At 36.9% G+C, this 21313-nt stretch overlaps 1 protein-coding gene and 1 pseudogene across 2 annotated transcripts in view; both read left to right on the forward strand.

The window, feature by feature from the left end:
- The window catches only part of DCDC1 (doublecortin domain containing 1), a 480273-nt gene that overhangs the window by 72520 nt on the left and 386440 nt on the right, over positions 1-21313 (forward strand). For both annotated transcript variants that reach the window (XM_049648784.1, XM_049648790.1), the window contains one exon: positions 12291-12384. In XM_049648784.1, the coding sequence (XP_049504741.1) occupies positions 12291-12384 (94 nt within the window). The remainder of the gene's footprint in view (positions 1-12290; positions 12385-21313) is intronic.
- On the forward strand, positions 9788-10810 carry LOC125935163 (rRNA-processing protein FCF1 homolog; annotated as a pseudogene).

The following is a 21313-nucleotide window of genomic DNA, read 5'->3' on the forward strand; positions in this document are numbered from 1 at the left end:
AAATTACCAAAGCTGCCATTTGGGGAATGGAAATTGGTTGAGGAGGGAAAGTCTTATTGGAGCATATACATAGGCAGATCGTTCTGTCTTAGAGGTGCAAATTTTTGAAATTGATAAGAAACCCTTTCTTTTCCAATTATGAAATGTTAAACATCAGTTTGTCTATCCAAGCCACTGGCTGAAGAATTTGGAGAGGGGAAGACGGTGCTATAGAAGGTGGAAGAGTAGGGAAAGACAAGGGCCCATGCTCCAAGGTTGGAAACTTCTTGGGGCCTGTTATTTGAACTTTGACTTCTGAAATCAACAGGATTCAGTCACTGACAGTACAAGTTCATCAGATCACTTGAAGAATTGAATGATTTCAAAAGCCCTGGTCTCAGGAGATTAAACTTTCATACTGCCCCTACAGCATCCCAAGTGCTTTAAAGCCTTTCCATGCTGTGTAGCTTGCACACCCATCCCAGGACGGGAAAGGGGGAGAAATGTTGCAAGGCAGCCTATTCTGTACTTTTATGAGAAAGGCAAAGGGCCTTCTATGAAGGATAAAACTTGCAGAATGAGAGCAAAAGATATTGTAGATCTCCAAAGTACATCTGTCTCCACAATCCACAACCTTCTTCCCAATAGTGTTAACTCTGCATTTTTACAGTGTAGCATGTACCAGGGGCAGTGGTTCACTTCGAAACACAAAACAAAACCAATTTTTTTATTCTAATAATTAATACAAAATGCTGTCTTCAATCATGAGATCCATCAGTTCTCCGCATCGCCTAGACCTGCATCTAGAACTCCACTGTGAAATCTTGGTTTTAAACTTTATTTATTTTGAGAGAAGATGTGTGTGTGCATGCACACAGAGGAGGGGCAGAGAGAGAGGGAGAGAGAATCTCAAGCAGGCCTCACATTGTCAGCGCAGAGCCCAACCCAGGGCTCAAACCCATGAACCCGAAGGTTATGACCTGAACGGAAATCGGTCAGACGCCTAACTGACCAAGCCACCCAGGCATCCCAAGAATTTCCATTGTAAAATCTTTTTAGGCATGTGTTAAATTTCTGTGAAAACTTTAATATAACTTCATACCACATTGTCAGTTTTGTCTTAATAAAACTATAGAATTATAATTCTTAAAAAAACAAATAAAAAATAAATGCGTGCATGAAAAAATTGTGATATATCCATACCAAAGAATATTGTTCAGCAATAATAAGGAGCAAATATTGTGGTAAGTGAAAGAAGCCAGATACAAAATAATACTTGCTATATGATTTCATTTGTGTGAAACTGTAGAAAAAAAACCCCTATTCTCTACTGACAGACAGGGATCAGTGGTTTCCTGGGACAAAGGGTACTGAATTGTGATTGGGAAAAGTCATGAGGAATTTTGGAGAGTAAAGGAAGTATTCTATATTTTGATTGTAGTGGTGATATATTTTTTTCTACCTGCATTGAACTGTACGCTTAAAATAGGTACAATTTATTTCATGTAAATTACATGCCAAAATAGTATATTTAAAAGGCAAATAACAAGGGTGCCCGACTGGCTATGTATTATGCATCAAAATAGTAGATTTAGGGGCACCTGGGTGACTCAGGTCATGATCTCATGGTTCATGGGTTCGAGCCCCTGCATCGGGTTCTGTGCCGACAGTTCAGAGCCTGACGCCTGCTTCGTATTGTGACTCCTTCTCTCTCTGCCCCTCCCCACTTGTGTTCTGTCTCTCTCTCTCAATTTTAAATGATAAGCTTTAAAAAAAAATAGTAGATTTAAAAAGCAAATAACAAGAGCCTGGCTGGCTCAGTCAGTGGACCAGGTGACTCTTGATCTCGGTGTTGTAAGTTTGAGCCCCATGTTGGGTGTAGAGATTGTTTAAAAATAAAAAAAAACATCTTTAGGGGCACCTGGATGGCTCAGTTGGTTAAGCGTCCAACTTTGGCTCAGATGGTGATCTCACAGTTTATGAGTTTGAACCCCATGTGGGTCTCTGTCTCTCAAAAATAATAAACATTAAAAAATTTAATAAAAAAATTTAAAAGATCTTTAAAAATGATAGTAAATAAATAAAAAACAGGTAACGGTATGCTTAGCATTATAAACATTTTAATGTAATCTGGGCTATTTAATTATTTTAAGAAGAGATTAAGGATAGAATATCTAAAGAGTATATATTAAAAGATTACTTGGAAAATCTCCTCTGGTTATCTATTTCTCATTCACATTTTAATAATAAAATGCCAGAACACCTACATTTCAAATTCACCAGAAATAATTGCTTTTACAAATCACAGTGATGTTCATTACTAGTAAGAGCACATAGTTAGATTTGTCATGCATTCTATCACCCACTCTTATGAGAATAAGACAAATAACAAACCAGTAAATTTATTTCCAGAATTTATTCAGAAAATTACCTTTAAGCTATTTAGTAAGATGGTTACAAATTCAGCCCAATCTCCTGGCATCTTCAGGTTGAAATAATGATCATATATTTTATTCTAAATCATTATAAAATGTTGGTCTTAGCAGAGAGTTATGCTGAGTACATTTTATTACATTTTAATTCTTTGAAAATTCACAATGTATTTGGCAGTCTTTCAGTTACCAAAAAAAAAAAAAAAATCTGTTTTTACAGATTCCCTTTCTCAAAATATTCATGATAAATTGTATTCTCTTCTACTGAACAAGTATAATTAATTGCCAAAGGTGAAATACTTTTAGTAATTCAATGAATTATATTCATAATTATCCATTATTTTCACAGTTTTCAGCTTGCTAAATTTCTTTTAAAATTCTTCTCTGGGTTCTTAATTAAATGATTTGCTTTTTAGCTTTATATAGTGAGCACTGTTGTAATCTATTTGCTATACAAATACTGAGTTAGCTGAAACAATGTTCCTCATTTGAGGAACCTGGGCCAAAAATTTTTTTTATCTATTATTTAGGCTGACTTTAGCTGCAAATAACAGAGAATCCTAATTTAAACAGACTAAAGCAAAAAACAAATCAAAAAATCAAGAGTTAGGGCAATTTCAAGGGTAGCATGATAGGATTCCAGTTAAATTATTTTTAATTTTCTGGATTTTATGCTCTTTCTGGATTTTCTGCCAGTGGCAGAAAAGGACTATCTCTTCCCTATGAATGATGAAGCCTTTCCCAGAAGTGCTTCCTTATTTCTCATTGGCAGAACTAGAATGGCAATACTCCTAAACTGACAGGAGACATGGGACTGCCATGATTGGCCTAGGTCGATCAAGATAAGTGTAGCCTTCTTTGAGTCCAAAGGGGTAAAAATGAACCTCCAATTAAAATCAGGACACTGAGGATGGGACAACTAACAGAATTTGTACAAATGTGAAGACATTTTCTTATTTATTTCCTAAGGTCAGTATAAGGTTTGTGCTCTGGTAGTAAAAAGAAATGGAATTATTTGGGAATTTCCTTTTCTAGAATTACACATTCTTTAATTATAGCATAATTTGTCAGAAATTTTATTTGCTAAATTTAACAGACTGTTAACAATATAAAATTCATGATGAAATGAGTGTAAATTAGACATAATGTGTATTAACTTCCATTAATTTGTTAATTCACAATATTTTTATGACTACTAATGAAGGCCAAGCACCTGGATCTAATGGTGAGTAAAACCAGCCATAGGTATGTTCTCATGGAGCTTTTATTTATTTTAATGTTTATTTATTTGGACAAAAAGAGAGCACGTGTGTGAGTGGGAAAGAGACTGAAAGAGAATCCCAAGCAGGCTCCACTCTGAGTGTGGAGCTGACCCAGGGCTCGATCTGATGACCATTAGATCATGACCTGACCCAATATCAAGGGTCGGATGCTTAAACTGACTGAGCCACCCAGTTGCCTCCTCATATAGCTTGTAGTATAGTGGTGGCAAAAGCCATTTGTATAACGTCACATTATTACTTTATTTTTTATAAAGATTTTAGTTTTAAGTAATCTCTACATCCAATGTGGGGCTCAAACTTAAAATCGCAAGATCAAGAGTCACATGGTCTACTGACTGAGCCAGCCAGGCACCCCTAAAAGCCTCATTACTGAATATGGAGTAGGTGGCATAAGGAAGTCATCTGAGAAGAGATAAGCAGAATTTATCTGGGTACATACAGAGGATATTGAGTATGGTAACCTTTTCAAGCAGAGAGCACAGTATATCAAAAGACTATTGTAGGGTGAGCAGGATGAATCCCATAAATTAAAAGTTTAACATATGACCTGTCCTTGCAGGAAAGGTTACAGATTTTTCCCTCAAAGAACAGTGAGAATTCATGTAAGTGGTTTTAGTTAGGAGCAGAAAAGAAGGTAACCAGATTTACATTTTTTAATAAATTACTTTGGTGTTGTGGAAAACAGATTGGGTGGGCTAGGTAGATGCAGGGCAACTATTAGCTAACTATACTGCTAGAGTCCTGGTGACAGGAAATAGATGGAAAATATCATCATAGATGGAAATAGATGGAAAATATCTATATTGTCAGGAAATAGATGGAAAATAAAACATTGGGGCATTGGTTAGATTGCCTGAAAAGCTAATTTCGAGTGAGGCAGGAAGAAGGCTAGGACTGATCTTGAAGAACTGCAGTGAATGAATAGAGGAGGATGAACCTATGAAGAAGAAGAAAAAGGAGGACAAAACTTAGTAGATTATCATATTTCAGAATTCAAAGGTAAAAAGAGTTGAGAGAAAGAGGAAACAGTCAAACACTATTGAAAAATAAAAATAAATGGCAATTAAGAAAATGTTCTTTGGATTTGTCAACATGGTAGTCATTGGTAATCTTTGTGAGAGTGATTTCAGTAAAATAACACAGACAGTCAGACTGTAGTGGCCTCAGAACGAGTGGGAAAAAGGAAATGGAAACAGAAGCTTGCGCAAATCTTTTAGAGACTTACCTGTGAAAGGAAGGAGTAGCTGGTGGGAGATGTGGGGGTAAGGGAGGATTTAACTTCTAAGATAGGAAAGCCTTGATCATGTTTAAGTACCAGTAGGAAAAATCTCATTGAGAAGGAATAGTTGAATACATATGAAAGAGAAGAAATGATAGGTAATATATACTGCTTTAAAAGTTGAGAGCAAACATAACTAAAAGCATAGGTGGAATATTGGTGTTAGATAGGAACAGGGACTCTTACAACTAGTGGGAAAAGGAGGGGATATGTGTAAAATAGGTAAGCTTTTAGTTTTATTTATTATTTTTTTTTTAATTTTTTTTTAACGTTTATTTATTTTTGAGACAGAGAGAACAGAGCATGAACGGGGGAGGGTCAGAGAGAGGGAGACACAGAATCTGAAACAGGCTCCAGGCTCTGAGCTGTCAGCACAGAGCCCGACGCGGGGCTCAAACTCACAGACTGAGAGATCATGACCTGAGCCAAAGTCGGACACTTAACTGACTGAGCCACCCAGGCGCCCCAAGCTTTTAATTTTAGTAGCAAGAGGATAAGGCTTCAATTTTCTCTCTGATGTAAGGTCAAAAGTAAAGAGGGAAGTAGGGGAGAAGAGGCCCGGTGGAGACAGCTGGGCAAAGATGGTTTGAAATATTCATTATGGTAAGTATAAGAGAGAGTTGACCAAGCAAATGAAATAGAAGTGACTAGGCAGCATTGAGGGGCCATGGATTTTGGTGAGTATGAATAATACTAATGCTGATATGATCATTTGTGTGATTTCTCCAGGAGCACCAAGATTCTTGGTATGTGCACCACAAGTAGATAGTAAGCATCAGCCAGGGTTAGGATTTTTATCCATGAATGAGGAAGAATGACTGGAGCGAAGGAAGATGGTCACTTGAAGGTCAGGCTGTTTTGTTTGTTCAGTAAATGAGTTGGGAAGAAATCTTGAAATAGCATTGTAAGTAACACCACTTCCCACCTTCCCATCCACTCCCACCACTTTGAGATTGTGATATGAGAGAGTAAAATCCCAGCACTTGAGAGGAGTCTGAGAAAATTAATGAACTCAGGGAGACAGCCTGGTTTCTTTTAAAAGAGCCTGAGGGCCGAGTTGATTTGGTTGCTGAGGGGAAGCATTTTCAGATTGCACAATGCAAAGACCCTCTTGCTGTAGTGTGAAAGCATCCATAAAATATGTAAATAAAGAGTGTGGCTGTTTTCCAAGACTTTATTTATGGACACTGAAATTTTAATTTTAATGTGACAAAATACTATTCTTCTTTTGATTTCTTTTAACATTTAAAATCGTACATGGGCGCCTGGGTGGCTCCGTCGGTTGAGTTTCTGGCTCTTGATTTTGGCTCAGGTCATGATCTCTCAGTTCGTGGTCTCTCAGTTTGTGGGATTGAGCCCTGCATTGGGGTCTGTGCTGGGAGTTGGGAGCCTGCTTGGGATTTTCTCTCTCTCCCTCTGCCCGCCCCCCCCCCCCCCGTATGTGCACAGTCTCTCTCTCTCTCTCTCTCTCTCTCTCTCTCTCTCTCTCTCTCAATAAATAAATAAATAAACCAATAAATAAACATGTAAAAAATTTTAAATTTATACAAATTATTCTTAGCCCATAGGCCATACAGAAATAGGCCATGGTTCGAATTAGCCCATGGTGTACAGGCTGCTGACCCTTGCTGAAAAAGAGTTTGTGGGGAAGTAGAAATCAGGGCTTTTACTTCTGAATGTTTACACATAAAACATGTCTACATTGGTTTGTTTTTTTTTTATAAATTTTTTTTTAACATTTATTCATTTTTGAGACAGAGAGAGACAGAGCATGAACGGGGGAAGGTCAGAGAGAGAGGGAGACACAGAATCTGAAACAGGCTCCAGGCTCTGAGCTGTCAGCACAGAGCCCAACGCGGGGCTCGAACTCACAGACTGCGAGATCGTGACCTGAGCTGAAGTTGGACGTCCAACTGACTGAGCCACCCAGGCGCCCCATGCCCCATTGTTGATTTGACTCACTCAGCCAGGGGTAATGTTGAGCTCTCTCACCTGGACTGGGGTAGTAGTGAGCCAAACCCAGAGGCTGTAGACTGTGTAACCGCACCACCTCCATGGTGGCCATTCCAGAAGTTGCAAACTTGGCACCGGATATGCCCATGGGTGGAGGTAACTCCCAGAACTATAAACAGATTACACTAAAAACAGTTTGTGGAAAAATCTCTTCTCAGCTGTTTATTAAGAAGAGTCTGGTTTTACAGCATGATGGTTTTAAATTTCAGTATCTGAAGTGTTCTCTACAACCTCTGCTGTAAGAAATTAACAAAATGTGAATTTATAAAAATAATATTTTAACAAGCTTAACAGGTACAAATGAATGGAAATGGTATTTTAATTAACCTTAATAGTACAGTAAGATGACACTGTTAAATATTTTCAGTTGTGAATTATAAGAATGACCTTACAAGTAGAGGCTTCATTTCAGGCTTTTTGACAGAAATTTATATTGATACTAATTCATACCACTGATAAGTTACTCTGAGAAAGTGATTACTGAAGGTTGGCATTGCTTAAGCACTGCAAGGATCTTTTATACAGAAAATATGAGAGAATGACAGCGTTGCTAATGCGTTATTAATTACTAGTATCTGATTTTCTAATGGTGGCTTTTATACTCACTTAACTCTTAAAATTTGGCTTGCACAAACATTTTACTGATGTTTGGGCACAATGAAAAGAGGGATCTTTGAGTTAGGAAGCTGTGTAATTTCACTTGGCTGTTTTTTTAAAACACAAAGACGGCAATATTTGAAATAATTTTGAAAATCATTGAAATTCTAGTTGAAGTGAATGGGACTAGCTTTAAATAGTTCACATTTTACTTAGTTTAATTAGTAAATTATAACTTTGGACAAGGGTATTTAGATATTGAACCTTCACTAGTAAGTAACTGGGGAGTATAATTTGTACCAAAGGGCTTCATTGAACTTTTAAATAATAGATTTGTAATATTAAGAAACTGAGAACTAAACATAAAGAATGGAAAGATCAAGAATATAGGGAGCCAAAGGAGGAGGCTCTATGGGACCAACTGTAGATTCTTAGTAGTATTCAGAGATGATTGGCTAAGGAAGAATGTGTACTGAATTATATCCTGTTAATATTTCTGTCAATGAGGGTGGTGGTGGTAAAAGAATAATCTTTGGGCACAAAGTCACATGGAATAAAGTGACCATTAGGAGAATTTTGCTAGAGATGAACTGTATTCATAAAGTGTTTTTAAAAACACAGGGGTGGATCCCATGCCAATGTCAGTCAGTATGTTCCACTCTCTTTTCTGTCTAAAGTTCACTTTCTTCTGATAACTTCTCTCTTCTATTCTGAATATTACTTTATAAACATCTTTAGTAAAGGTTTCAATCCATGGATAGGAGTCCTAGGTGAACTTGTGTGTAGTAATCACTACAGAAATTGGCCCAAGAGAGTGGGAAGGAAAGCAGGAAGAGTAACATTTAGAGTCACCAGCATTATTACCTTATTTTATTGGGTGGCAAGGACCAGACCCAGCCACTGGGCTCTTCCAAATTAGATATTCCAAAATACTCATTTTGTCTGACTTATGAGGACATAGGGCATTGGTCAGGTATTGAATCCATGCACCGACACCCTCCAGGTGGGGAGATTGGTGGTCAGGGAATTTGCTCCACATGACAGAGTTTATAGTCACTTGTGAAATACATTGCAAGTATGTTGTAATTATTTAACCTAGGTAAAGCACTGATATTGTAAATATTTCCTTCATAGATTACAGGGTTCAAGATTATTCCTGTAACATCATTCTTAATCATAAACAGATATTCCTTCTTGATTTTGAGAAAAAGATCAGTAATACAGTTTCTGAAGAATTGCCCCAAACTCTGGATTGCAGCTAGTATGGAAGAAAGACACACAATCCTGTGAATGTCCATGGCAGTATGTGTCTCATGAGAACATTATTGGTCATGTATAGAGGTAGTATAAAGACTGAGAACCTCTGATGTAATATGGCAAAGGCCAATTTGTCAAATTAAACTTGTCAATTAGATATTTGCCTCTTAAATGCAACACACATCACTTGATATAGCAACTAGATAAACCAAATCAGTCACAATGTTTGAAAGTTGTTCTCCAGACTGGAAGGAGAGTACAGCTTTGTCCCTATATACACATTAAGCTGTTTAAATATGTTTGTTGTCACAAAGAAATTGAGTTGATTGAGCTAAGACTAGGATTACAGGCCCCAATTTTAAAGTAAGTATAGTAATCCCTATCAGAATAACACCAGCATTCTTCACAGGGCTACAGGGCAAACAATCCTAAAATTTGTATGGCACCAGAAAAGACCCTGAATAGCCAAAGCAATTCAGAAAAAGAAAACCAAAGCTGGAGGCATCACAATTCTGGACTTAAAGCTGTATTATAAAGCTGTAATCATCAAGACAGTTTGGTACTGGCACAAAAACAGACACATAGATCAGTGGAACAGAATAGAGAACCCAGAAATGGACCCACATATGTATAGCCAACTAATCTTTGACAAAGCAGGAAAGAATATCCAATGCAAAAAAGACAGTCTCTTTGGTAAAACTGGACAGCAACATACAGAAGAATGAGCCTGGACCACTTTCTTATACCATACACAAAAACAAACTCAAAATGGATGAAAGACCTAAACGTAAGACAGGAAACCATCAAAATCCTAGAGGAGAAAGCAGGCAACAACCTCTTTGACCTTTCAGGTTTTTTTAGTATCCCCTGTATGAATCTTTATATAGTTTGGATATTAGGCCATTATTCAGTACATCATTTACAGAGATCTTTTCCCATTCCGTAGGTTGCCTTTTTGTTTTGTTGATGGTTTCCTTCACTGTGCAAAAGCTTTTTAGTTTGATGTAGTCACAGTATTTTTGTTTGTTTGTTTTGCTTTTGTTTCCCTTGTCTGAGGAGACATATCTAGAAAAATTTTGCTAAGGTTGATGTCCAAGCGGTTACTGACAATGTTTTCTTTTAAGAGTTTTATGGCTGAAGAAACAAGAGTGCAGCGTGAACATGGGGAAGCAAAAGAAAGCAAGAAAGTATGCAACCATGAAGTGAATGCTTAGTCTCCGAAATCAGAGGCTTAAAGAGAAGGATAGATTGAAACCTAAAAAGAAAGAAAAGAAAGATCCCAGTGCACTCAGGGAAAGAGAAGTCCCCCAACATCCTTCCTGCTTATTCTTCCAATATAACACACAGCTGGGCCCACCTTGCCACATCCTGGTGGTATCAACTTTATCAACTTTTCCATTAAAGCCAAACTTGACTTAGTACAATCAGTGATGGACTGTCCGTATGCCAAGTGTATCCCTTGTATAACTGTGTAATGGCTGAAACTGAGAAATTGGGGTAAAAGTTGGCTCTAAGGATTGCCAAGGATCCAAGATTTGAATGATTACCATGCACACGCAAAGGAACCTATGCAGATGACTGCTTAGTACAGAGAGTAACTCAGCACAAGTGTTACATTGTGGCCACCGTTGACCGGGACCTTAAATGAAGGATCCGGAAGATCCCTGGAGTTCCCATCATGTACATTTCTAACCATAGGTACAACATTGAGCAGATGCCAGATGATTATGGAGCCCCTTGGTTCTAATTCTAACACTCTAAAGATAGAGATCCTCTGCCTTCCTTTACCAACTTTTTCTGTTTCCAGTTCATGTAGCAATACGCTATAACATGAATTATTCTCCTTCTTACCCATTTGCTCTGTTATGAGCTGAGTATGGTTAAATACACTCACTTTTGAAGTTGTTTTGAAATTGATATTTTGTATCATTTTGAATTTTGTTGCATCTTTTTATAAATCAGATGATTGCACACATTAAAAAAAGAGTTTTATGGCTTCAAGTCTTACATTTAGGTCTTTGATCCATTTTGGGTTTATTTTTGTGTGCAGTATAAGAAAGTGGTCCTGTTTCATTCTTTTGCATGTAGCTATCCAGTTTCCCGAACACTATTTATTGAAAAGAATGTCTTCTCCCCATTGTATATTCTTGCCTCCTATGTCATAAATTGATCATATAAGTGCGGGATTATTTCTAGGTTCTCAATTCTGTTCATTGATCTATGTGTCTTTTTTGTTCTGTCAGTGCCATACTATTTTGGTTATTATAGCTTTGTGGTATATATAGTTTGAAATCTGGGTGCATGACACTTCCAGTTTTGTTCCTCCTTCTCAGATTGCTGTGGCTACTCCAGGTCTTTTGTGGTTCCATACAAATGTTACAATTATTTTTTCTAGTTCTATGAAAAACACTATTCGTATTCTGAAAAGGATTGCCTTGAATCTATAGATTGCTTTGGGTAATATGGACATTTTAACAATATTAATTCTTCCAATCCATGAACATGGTATATCTTTCCATTTATTTGTATTGATTAAGACCAATATAAAAGTAATATCCTTCCTGGGCATGTGGGTGGCTCAGTTGGTTAAGCGTCCAACTCTTGATTTCAGCTCAGATCATGATTTCACAGTTTATAAGATCAAGCCCCACATAGGCTCTGCACTGTCAGTACACAGCCTGCTTGGGATTCTCTCTCTCTCTCTCTCTCTCTCAAAAACAAATACATAATTTAAAAATAAAATGAAATAAAACTAACATCTTGACATTGTAAATTAATGAAAAATATAGAAAATACCAAGAATGATATAAAAATTTCCTGGGGCACCTGGGTGGCTCAGTTGGTTAAGCATACGACTCGTGATTTTGCCTCAGGTCATGATCTGAGGGTTCATGAGTTTGAACTCCGCTTCGGGCTTTGCACTGACAGTGTGGAGCCTGCTTGGGATTCTCTCCCTCCTCTTTTCTCTTCCCCTCCCCTGCTCATGCTCTCTTTCCCTGTGTCTCTAAATAAATAAAACTTAAAAAACAAAAAAAAATAGATAAAACTTTCCTTCAGTTCTAGCATTTATTAGTATGTAACTACTTTTTAATATTTATTGCATCTCTTTTCTCTTTTTTATTAATATTTGTTTTTTATTTACTTTTATTTCATTTATTATTTTTTTTTAAGTAAGCTCTGAACCCATCTTGGGGCTTGAACTCATAACCCTGAGATCAAGAGTCACCAGGTACCCCAGTTGGTGTGTTTTTAAAGTAAAATTATGATATAATAATTGTAACTGTTTTTTTCTTATCATATTTTAGGAATATTTTCTAAATAATCAAATTTCATTTTATAATATAATTTGTATAGCCATTTAGTATAGAAAGGACTTTCAATGTTTATTCAATTTAGCCAGAGCTTATTGTAATAAATTATTTATAGTTTTTTTCTACGCTCTCTTGGTAGGTTTTAGATACTTGCACAATGAGAATGAACCTAAATTCACCAGCCAGATATCTTTATGATTTGTATGGCAGAACAATTAAAGATATTTCAAAAGGTAAGTCACAAAGATTTTACAAGCTCTATGATCACATTTCAAAAGACATTTGCATAATTTATATATATAAACATATATGTATATAAATATATATGAATATATATATGAACATATTTATATATATGAAAACAGATATAATAAAAGTTTAGTTTTAACATGGGAAATATTCCTATACAAAAGGAAATTATGGAATGGATTAAGGTTTGAAGAATTTTTATTTCAGCTTGCGTTGGTCCATTTGGGCAGTTATAACAAAAATAGCATAGGCTGAATGGCTTAAACAACAAACATTTATTTCTTATAATTATGAAGTCTGGGAAGACCAAGATCAAGGCCCTGGCAGATTCACTGTCTGTTGAGGGGCCCTTGACTGATTCATAGGCTGTTATCTTCTCATTGTGTCCTTATATGGTAGAAAGGGCAAGGGTACCTGGTGGGGTCTCTTGTATAAGGACACTAATTTCATTCATGAGGCCTCTACCCTTATGACCTAATTATCTCCAAACACCGTCACATTAGGTTTCAACATTTGAATTTTGGGGGGACACAAACATTCAGCCTATAGCACAGCTCAAGCTTAGATTTGAGAAAAATCATGAGTGTTTTAACCTTCATAAGCCATAATTTAATAAACAAAAGCAATTGATAAATTTTCATAACTTAACAGATACTTTCTATGGTATGCAGCTTTCAAAGGAGAAAAATGAGAAATCATACTACTGTTGCTCACATATAAAATTTTTAAATGTTTTGGTTAACTTCTAGAGGTTTTTCAAAAGTTATGAAATGTGTTCTAAAGCAATTTTATTGGGATGCCTGGGTGGCTCAGTTGGTTAAGCATCTGACTTTGGCTCAGGTCACAATCTCACAGTTCGTGGGTTCGAGCCTCGCATCAGGCTCTGTGCTAACAGCTCAGAGCCTGGAGCCTGCTTTGGATTCTGTGTCTCCTTTTCTCCCTCCCCTACCCCACATGTGCTCTCTCTTTCTCTCTCAAAAATAAATAAATAAACTTTAAAACAATTAAAAAATAAAACAATTTTATTCTATGTCTTTGTCAAAATATGAGACTTTCATCTGTTTCTAAAAGCACTGATTTGCTAGTCTCTAAGAGCAAAAATACCATGAATTCCACATTTGTACTTTTAAATTACTATTAGTAGTAATTACTACTATTATTTACTTCTTACTCTTTTAATTTACTTTTTATACTTTAGTAGTAATTACTATTCTTTACTAGTACTACTATTAGCACTACTAAAAATGCTACTCTTATGGTCCTATCATTTCATCTGAACCTTAACTCCATATGCCTGAAGAGGGCCAGAATATTAAGTGGCATACTTAACTGCAAGGCTAGATCCAGGCAACTGTAAGTGATTTTAGGATATGGCTATTCTGAATACTTACATTTGTTTCTAAAATCCTTGCTTGTAATATATAAAAACAAACCTTTACTGGCTTTATGAACTTAATCCTATTGAGTGACTACTATTATATTTTGATATTTGGGGTGCTTGGGTGGCTAAGCGTCCAACTCTTTTTTTTAATGTTTATTTATTTATTTTTGAGAGAGAGAGAGAGAGAGAGAGAAAGAGGGAGAGAGAGAGAGAGAGAGAGAGAGAGAGAGAGAGAGAGAAAGAGAATGAGCACATGAGCAGCAGAAGGGCAGAGAAAGGGAGACAGAAAATTCCAAGCAGACTCCGTGTTGGCAGGACAGAGCCTGACGCAGGGCTCGATCTCTTGACAGTGAGATCATGACCTGAGCTGAAACTCAGAGTCAGTCGCTTAACTGACTGAGCCACCCAGGCACCCCATAAACTTCCAACTCTTGATCTTGGCTCAGGTCATGATCACATCATTCATGAGATCAAGCCCCACATTGGGCTCCATGCTGAGCATGGAGCCTACTTGGGATTCTCTCTCCCTCTTTCTCTGTCCCTCTTCTGCTTGTGTGCTTGCACTCTCTCTCTCTCTCTTTCTCAAAATAAATAAACTTTAAAACAGATATTTTGAAACTTATTATAATTCTTAAATTTTTTTCTGCCAAGGATTATATGTGTGTTTGCATATTAGAAAGTAAATTATACTTTATCATTTTTAATGTTTGTATTGATATAATTATTTTTTATTTTATTAGAAGATTTCAAAGCTTTTGTAGACATACCCATTATGTAGCTAGTTACGTACCTGTAAGACACATGAAACACAGGGAATCCTTCTTTATGGTCTTTTTTGAGGGGGAGGAGGGGATATGGAATATCAATATTAAAGTTTATGTTTTCTTTCTTGCATTCCCCCCTAATCATGCTGGTTCAAATGATCTTTATAATCAACAATATTACATAATCACTCTTAAATTTGCATTAATAAAATAAATAACACATTTTAAGACCCTATCCATCTTTAAATTATTTCCAGCTCACTGGGATTTAAAAAAAAAAAAAAGTTTTTAAATTAATCATTAGAATTAAAACTGTAAGGCACCCTGGTAAAGGGGAAAGATTTACACTTAGAAAGTTGATTTTTTCCCCCTCCCAAATGTGGAAGAACAGCACTACTTATCAAAACATAAAAGCTCTGACTCTGAGGTGTGATGCTTCATGGATGCCAGAGGCAGACTCATGCCTCATGCTTCACGTGTCCCTGAAGTGTGCTATTATCACATTTTAATGCATGCCTTGCCCTGTGTCTTTGCGTACGTAGGAACGCTATGCCAGCTGAAATTAGCCTATGCGACTACTAACATGTGGAAGCATAACAAGTTCACTAGACTTAAAATCCTCAAAGAAGCTAATCCTACTGGAGGAGCTTCCAGTCTGTAGTGCCCTAGTCACTTAACATTAGGTTTTTGCATTTATTTTTTCTTTGTTCGTTAGTATAATTTGTGCATCAAATGATTGAGGTCCCTCAACTTTTATATTTCATAGTCTTCTGAACTTCAGCTTGGGAAAGATGAAGTGTTATGGGAAAGTTATCTTTTAATTTAAACAAATGCTAATTCTCTCATTTGATGTATGACTCTTGTTTGCTTATGTCAAATCAGAATATCACATCTAATGTTAAGATCATAGTAATTACTTTTTATTTATAAGGACAGATTAGAAGTGTAATTGTACCAAGGACTGAAATGTAACAGATATACAAAATGAAATTTTTTCTCCTATCTGTTGCTTATTTTTTTAGAATTAGATATGCCTTGAAGGTTTTCCTCCTTTGCTGTGAGAAAGGAGCACATTGGACATGACACCAAACTTTTACTTTATCAAGTCTAGTGAAACTTTTAAAACCTCATAGGATTTGCAGATTGCTTATGTTTTTAGACTTCTAAAGACCTTAGAAGATTTTAACAAAGAAATTTATTTTGTTACATGCAGAAACATTCCTTACTTATGCCTCCCACCAAGATTTACTCTTTCTAGAGTAGAACTACCCACTGTGTAAAGATGCCATATTCCTATGTATGATCAACATGCTAGTACAGCATTTCTGCTAGAACAGGATATAAAAAATGTATTCTGCAAATTCACTACCCCAAAATTACAAGGCTGTGGAAACAATAGTGTTGAGGAAGACCATTCAAAATCTATGCACCTTTAAAACTAGAATACCAACTTAAATAATAATTAACCTAGGGGATACTGTAAACAGCCTGGGTAGATGTCTCAGAGTGATGCCTCAGAGGATATTAAAGCTGCACAAAAACAATAGAGTGTGAGAAAATGCAGATGGACGTCAACTGGAGGTTTGGGGCTTCCTTTAAGGAAGGCACAGGAGGAAGGGAAACTCCCACAGAGTCATGCAAGGAACCCCAGTGCTGCAGGCAAGCTAAAGCATTTTTCTTTCCTGCTAAAGGTCAGAATTCTACTCCTGCACTGTTGGCCTCCTTTGCCTAGGAAAAAGCACATATTTACCAACCAAACTTCTATATTGTATTGATATCATTGCCTATTTACTAATCATATATGAACTATTTGGTTATATAACATAACTATTTGGTTATATAACATAACAGTGGGAGAACACAGGTAGATAGTGTCAGATTTTGATAGACCTCATTTCCCCTAACATTTCCCAACTTTTTGTTCTCTTACCTTCTTTGGCTTCATTATTCCATTATGGTGAACCAGAGAAGTGAGTCTCCCTCTTGAGGGAGATCCTCAGTCTGTTAGGACCTATTATTCCAATAACCAAACTCTGCTCCTGCGTGGATCCTTCCAGATCATGGTGGGTAGTATGAAATTTACCCTAGAAGATTCTGAAATGAGTTAAAATATAATTAAATTGACTCCAAGTCTATGTTATTGAGCATTGAATGTTCACTTCCTATTCCATTTCCCACCCCAAATTATACCAGTAACACCACCCAAAATGGTTATGTGTTTATTCTCTGACATGTTTTTCAGAAATTGTACAATGCAATGAAATCAAATGACAGGAGTAATGTATTTTAATCACAAAACTCCAAACACATATCCTGAACTTGAGTTAATTCTTACCCATTATGAAATTTTTGTGAAGTTAAATTCAAAGAATAAAATTCCAAAGAAATGAAAATCCAAAAATTTTATATTTATAGGGAAGTGAATTCCAAAATCAAATAATCTTACCTTTGTAAGTTAAAATCCAATAAAAGTTCCAACTCCACAAGTTAAAATTCAAAGAAATAAAAGTCCGTAATTTTTATTCTTCCCAGTGTCAGCCAGATGGCTTTTAGATGCCTAGTTTGAGCTGGAATTCCTCCAGCAGTTACCTTCTGGGCCCCCGTGGTGGGCATCATCCCTCAGGACTTGAGAAGTTGGAATGAGCTTATACCAACTTTCTCATGTGCCCTAATTCCAGTTGAATCAAGAGATGATCACAACATCAGCCCCATATCCAGGACATTCAGAATAGAAGCCAATCCCCAGTTTCTAATGTGGCTGTTCCAAGCAAAATGATGTTTCCAGGTAACTATTTTGGCATGATCCAGACCATCTGACTGTTGCCAAAGAGCATCACAGAAACTAAGTGAAGGAAGGCAAAGAAGAGAAAGCATTCCTCATGTCAGTCTTTCCAACATGCCAGTCAATTTACACTGTTGATCAGGGTCTGTGACATATGCTATAACTTGTTGGGAAGCAGTCTCTCATCAAGGCATTAATTATAGCATTATGTATTTATAATATTTTGAAGAAAAAATTGACCAGTGATTTCTAAAAAAAACTCTGCATAAGAGTTGATGAAGTGCTCTGAATTTGGAGCCAGAGTTCAAACTCCAGTTACGCCACCTATTGTGTGAACTGAGACAAGTTAATTATTGTCTTTCAGAGTTAGTTTCTTCATCTACAAAATAAGGATGAAATTACTTGCCTTAATAGGTTATTGCAAGGATTAAGTGAATTATATGTGAAGTCCTTAGAACAAGTACCTGACACTTGGTAAGCATTATATAACATTTTTTTGAGATTTTATTTTTAAGTAATCTCTATACTAAACATGGGGCTCAAACTCACAACCACAAGATCAAGAGTCATATGCTCCACAACTGAGCCAGGCAGGTGCCCCAACATTATAGAATACTTTATCATCATTGTTGTTATTATTATCCTCAAAGGGGATACTCTTACATTCTTTTGCAACATTTGGAAATTTACGTTGGTGGCAGCCCCAAGACTTATTTGAGATGTTGTTATTTGCCTTTGTAAAGTTTTCCAAGCACCTTAATGGTCTTTTCCCTCTGAGTCACATATTTCTGAACCCCATGCTGAACTGAGGGTAGGCCCTCTCTGGTGGCAAATCATCCGTCTTGCCTCGGGAACAGTAATTTCAATCCTGGGTCACAGTGGCTACTGCAATGGCCTCTGGCTATGGAACTGTTTAAGCCCAAGACACCTACTTCCTGATCACAGCTTCTCCCTTATGTTCACTTTAGTTCCATTACAGAATAACTTCACTCCATGGATTTCTGAACAGAAGTGGCTGTTTATGTTTCCGAGCCTCACGGTCTTAGGTGCTCAGTGAAGAATAGCACTGATGTCATTTCCTCCTGTAGACATGGTCTTTCCTCAGTTTTTGAATGCTCTTAGGCTTGAGTTAACATTTCTGTTCTCTTTTTCTACAACATTTAGGATTTGCCTCTGATGTACTCCTGTTCCTTTCAGAAAGGTTCCCTTCTCTAACAGGCTTGGGCTGCATTCTTTGTGGTCGTTGAGTTCTTTCTTTTCTTTTCCTTTTGAGTTCATACTTGTGTTTTTTTCTAACATATCCCTGTAAATATTTTTCTTGCAGGGTCTCTCATAGTGAGAGATATGATATCAATAAGTGCCGGGGTGCCTGGGTGGCTCAGTCGGTTGAGCATCCGACTTCAGCTCAGGTCATGATCTCACAGTCCGTGGGTTTGAGCCCCGCGTTGGGCTCTGGGCTGATGACTCAGAGCCTGGAGCCTGCTTTAGATTCTGTGTCTCCCTCTCTCTCTGCCCCTCCCCCTGCTCATGCTCTATCTCTGTCTCTCAAAAATGAATAAATATTAAAAAAAAAATAAGTTCCAAGTTTGTCAATATCATCTTTTGTTCAAACCGGTCCTATCCATTTTCACCTCCCTGAATTAAATAATCCCACCCAGGATGTATTTTCCCACTGGTTAACATCTAATTTAGATCTGACTTCTTTTTTTTTTTTTTTTTTGGTAATGTTTATTTTATTTTTGAGACAGAGAGAGACAGAGCATGAGCAGGGGAGGGGCACAGAGAGAGGGAGACAGAGAATCTGAAGCAGGCTCCAGGCTCTGAGCTGTCAGCACAGAGCCTGATGCGGGGCTCGAACCCACAAACCATGAGATCATGACCTGAGCTGAAGTCGGATGCTCAACCGACTGAGCCACCCAGGCGCCCCTAGATCTGACGTCTTTATCTATTATTGCTGTGCCTAGATCTTCTGTAACATAATTTGTCTTCCCTTTGCCTTAATCTTAAGCCCAGAAATTTGGTGGTGGGGGTCGGGGGAGGATGCACTAAATACATTTTTTGAGTATTTGATGTTAATCTTCCTAGTATTCCCCTCTCTAATTTGTTCAGATTTCATGTGCACATTTTGTATAACTGTCACATCCTCAAAAGAGATTCTCCAATTGCTTTTACTATTAATTTATCTGTAAAATAAATGTCACCTCTTCACAGCATTTGGATTCTGCCTCCTTTGGGGGATTATTCTGAGTTTGCCCTGTGAGATCTTTATTTCTCTCTTAGGTTTTACTGGACTCCAGTTACTGTTTGTGATTTTGTAACAATTGAAATATTTTCCCTTTTGTAATAAACTCTTTAAGAGTAGTTAGCCTTGATACCCTCATATCTGGCCTTCAGGATTTCAGTTTGTCTTTTCATATCTTTTAAAAATGTATGTTCAAATCAGTTATTTACCTTTATTCTAAGATCTCTTTCCTCCTCCAGCTAAACAAACCTGTCTTGTTTATTTTCATGCATATACCGCTTTATTTTGATCATAAGGTTGAAGCATCTTTTGAAACCACTTTAGGGGCACCTGGCTAACTCAGCTGGTAGAACATACATCTCTTTATTTCCGGGTCCTAAATTCTAGCTCCACACTGGGCATGGAGCCTATATAAAACCACTTTACTTTCTCCTTGATTCCTTTAGCAAACCTTTTTCTTAGATTTGTAATACTTTCTTCCCGTTGTTTCTCTACCTTAACTGAAGAAGATGAAGTGTTCTTTTTATAATAAATCTACCACCTTTCTATAGGGGAAGCCACAATTTGGGTTTCTGAAACTTAGAACGTAAATGTTCATAATTTATCAGAATACAATTTCCCAGGTCAATCAATGATGAGTAAAGGAATCTCACCTCCCCCACTTTTTCCCAGATCATTATATAATCTACAAATGCATTTTTATTTCTGTTAAACGCATTGTATCTTTGACCTAAATTGAATTTAAAGACAACAAAAGCCCCCAAACTTTTACTAACAATTTGCTCCTAAACTGCTTCTTCCTTGTCCTGTACTTGTACTGCTGATTTTACAACTATGTGAACAGAATATTATACATTGATTCCTATTAAATTTCTACTTTCAAGGTTTTTATTTAGTAGTTTAGCCTTGCAAGATCTTTCAGATATTTAAACTGTAACCCAGGGACTAACAATTTCTTCTGTCTTTGTTTTCACTTGTAAATGTGATCTGAATACCAATTTTATCACTGTCTAAATTATTGATAATTTTTTAAATGTTATTCATTTTTGAGAGAGATAGAGACAGAGCTCAAGCAGGGGAGGGACAGAGAGAGAGGGAGACACAGAATCCAAAGCAGGTTCCAGGTTCTGAGCTGTCAGCACAGAGCCCAATGTGGGACTTGAACCCACGAACCGTGAGATAATGACCTGAGCCAAAGTCAGATGCTTAACTGACTGAGCCACCCATGTGTCCCAATTATTGATAATTAAAAAAAAAAATGTTGACTATGACACGAAGGGACAGAGACCTCTATTATGTTATCAAAGTCCCTGTCTCTGATTTGCAGTAATCTTCCATGGATATGGCTGTTTGTTTAGCTATGAATCTACAAGCTCACCAATCTCTCTGGTAACACTATTTTAAAAAGTAATTTAGGGAGTGCCTCTCTGGCTCAATTGGTAGAACATGTGACTCTTGGTCTCAGAGTGGTAAGTTCAAGCCCCACATTGGGTATAGAGATTACTTAAAAATAAAATATTTTTGAAAAGTGATTTTAGCCTATTGTAACTTGTCATACTCAACCCAAGCTTAAATCTTTATAATGGCCTGAAAGACCTTTATGATTTGGTCCCTACCCAACTTGGAGAAGTTCTTCACATCATACTACTGACTTCTTCATCACTGTACTCAAGTCACCTTATTTTTTCATTTCTGTTCCTCATTTTATTCTTCTTCATGCCCCAGTAAATTGCCATATAATGTT

Source organism: Panthera uncia, chromosome D1 (assembly GCF_023721935.1).
Source record: "Panthera uncia isolate 11264 chromosome D1, Puncia_PCG_1.0, whole genome shotgun sequence".
NCBI classification, from domain to species: domain Eukaryota; kingdom Metazoa; phylum Chordata; class Mammalia; order Carnivora; family Felidae; genus Panthera; species Panthera uncia.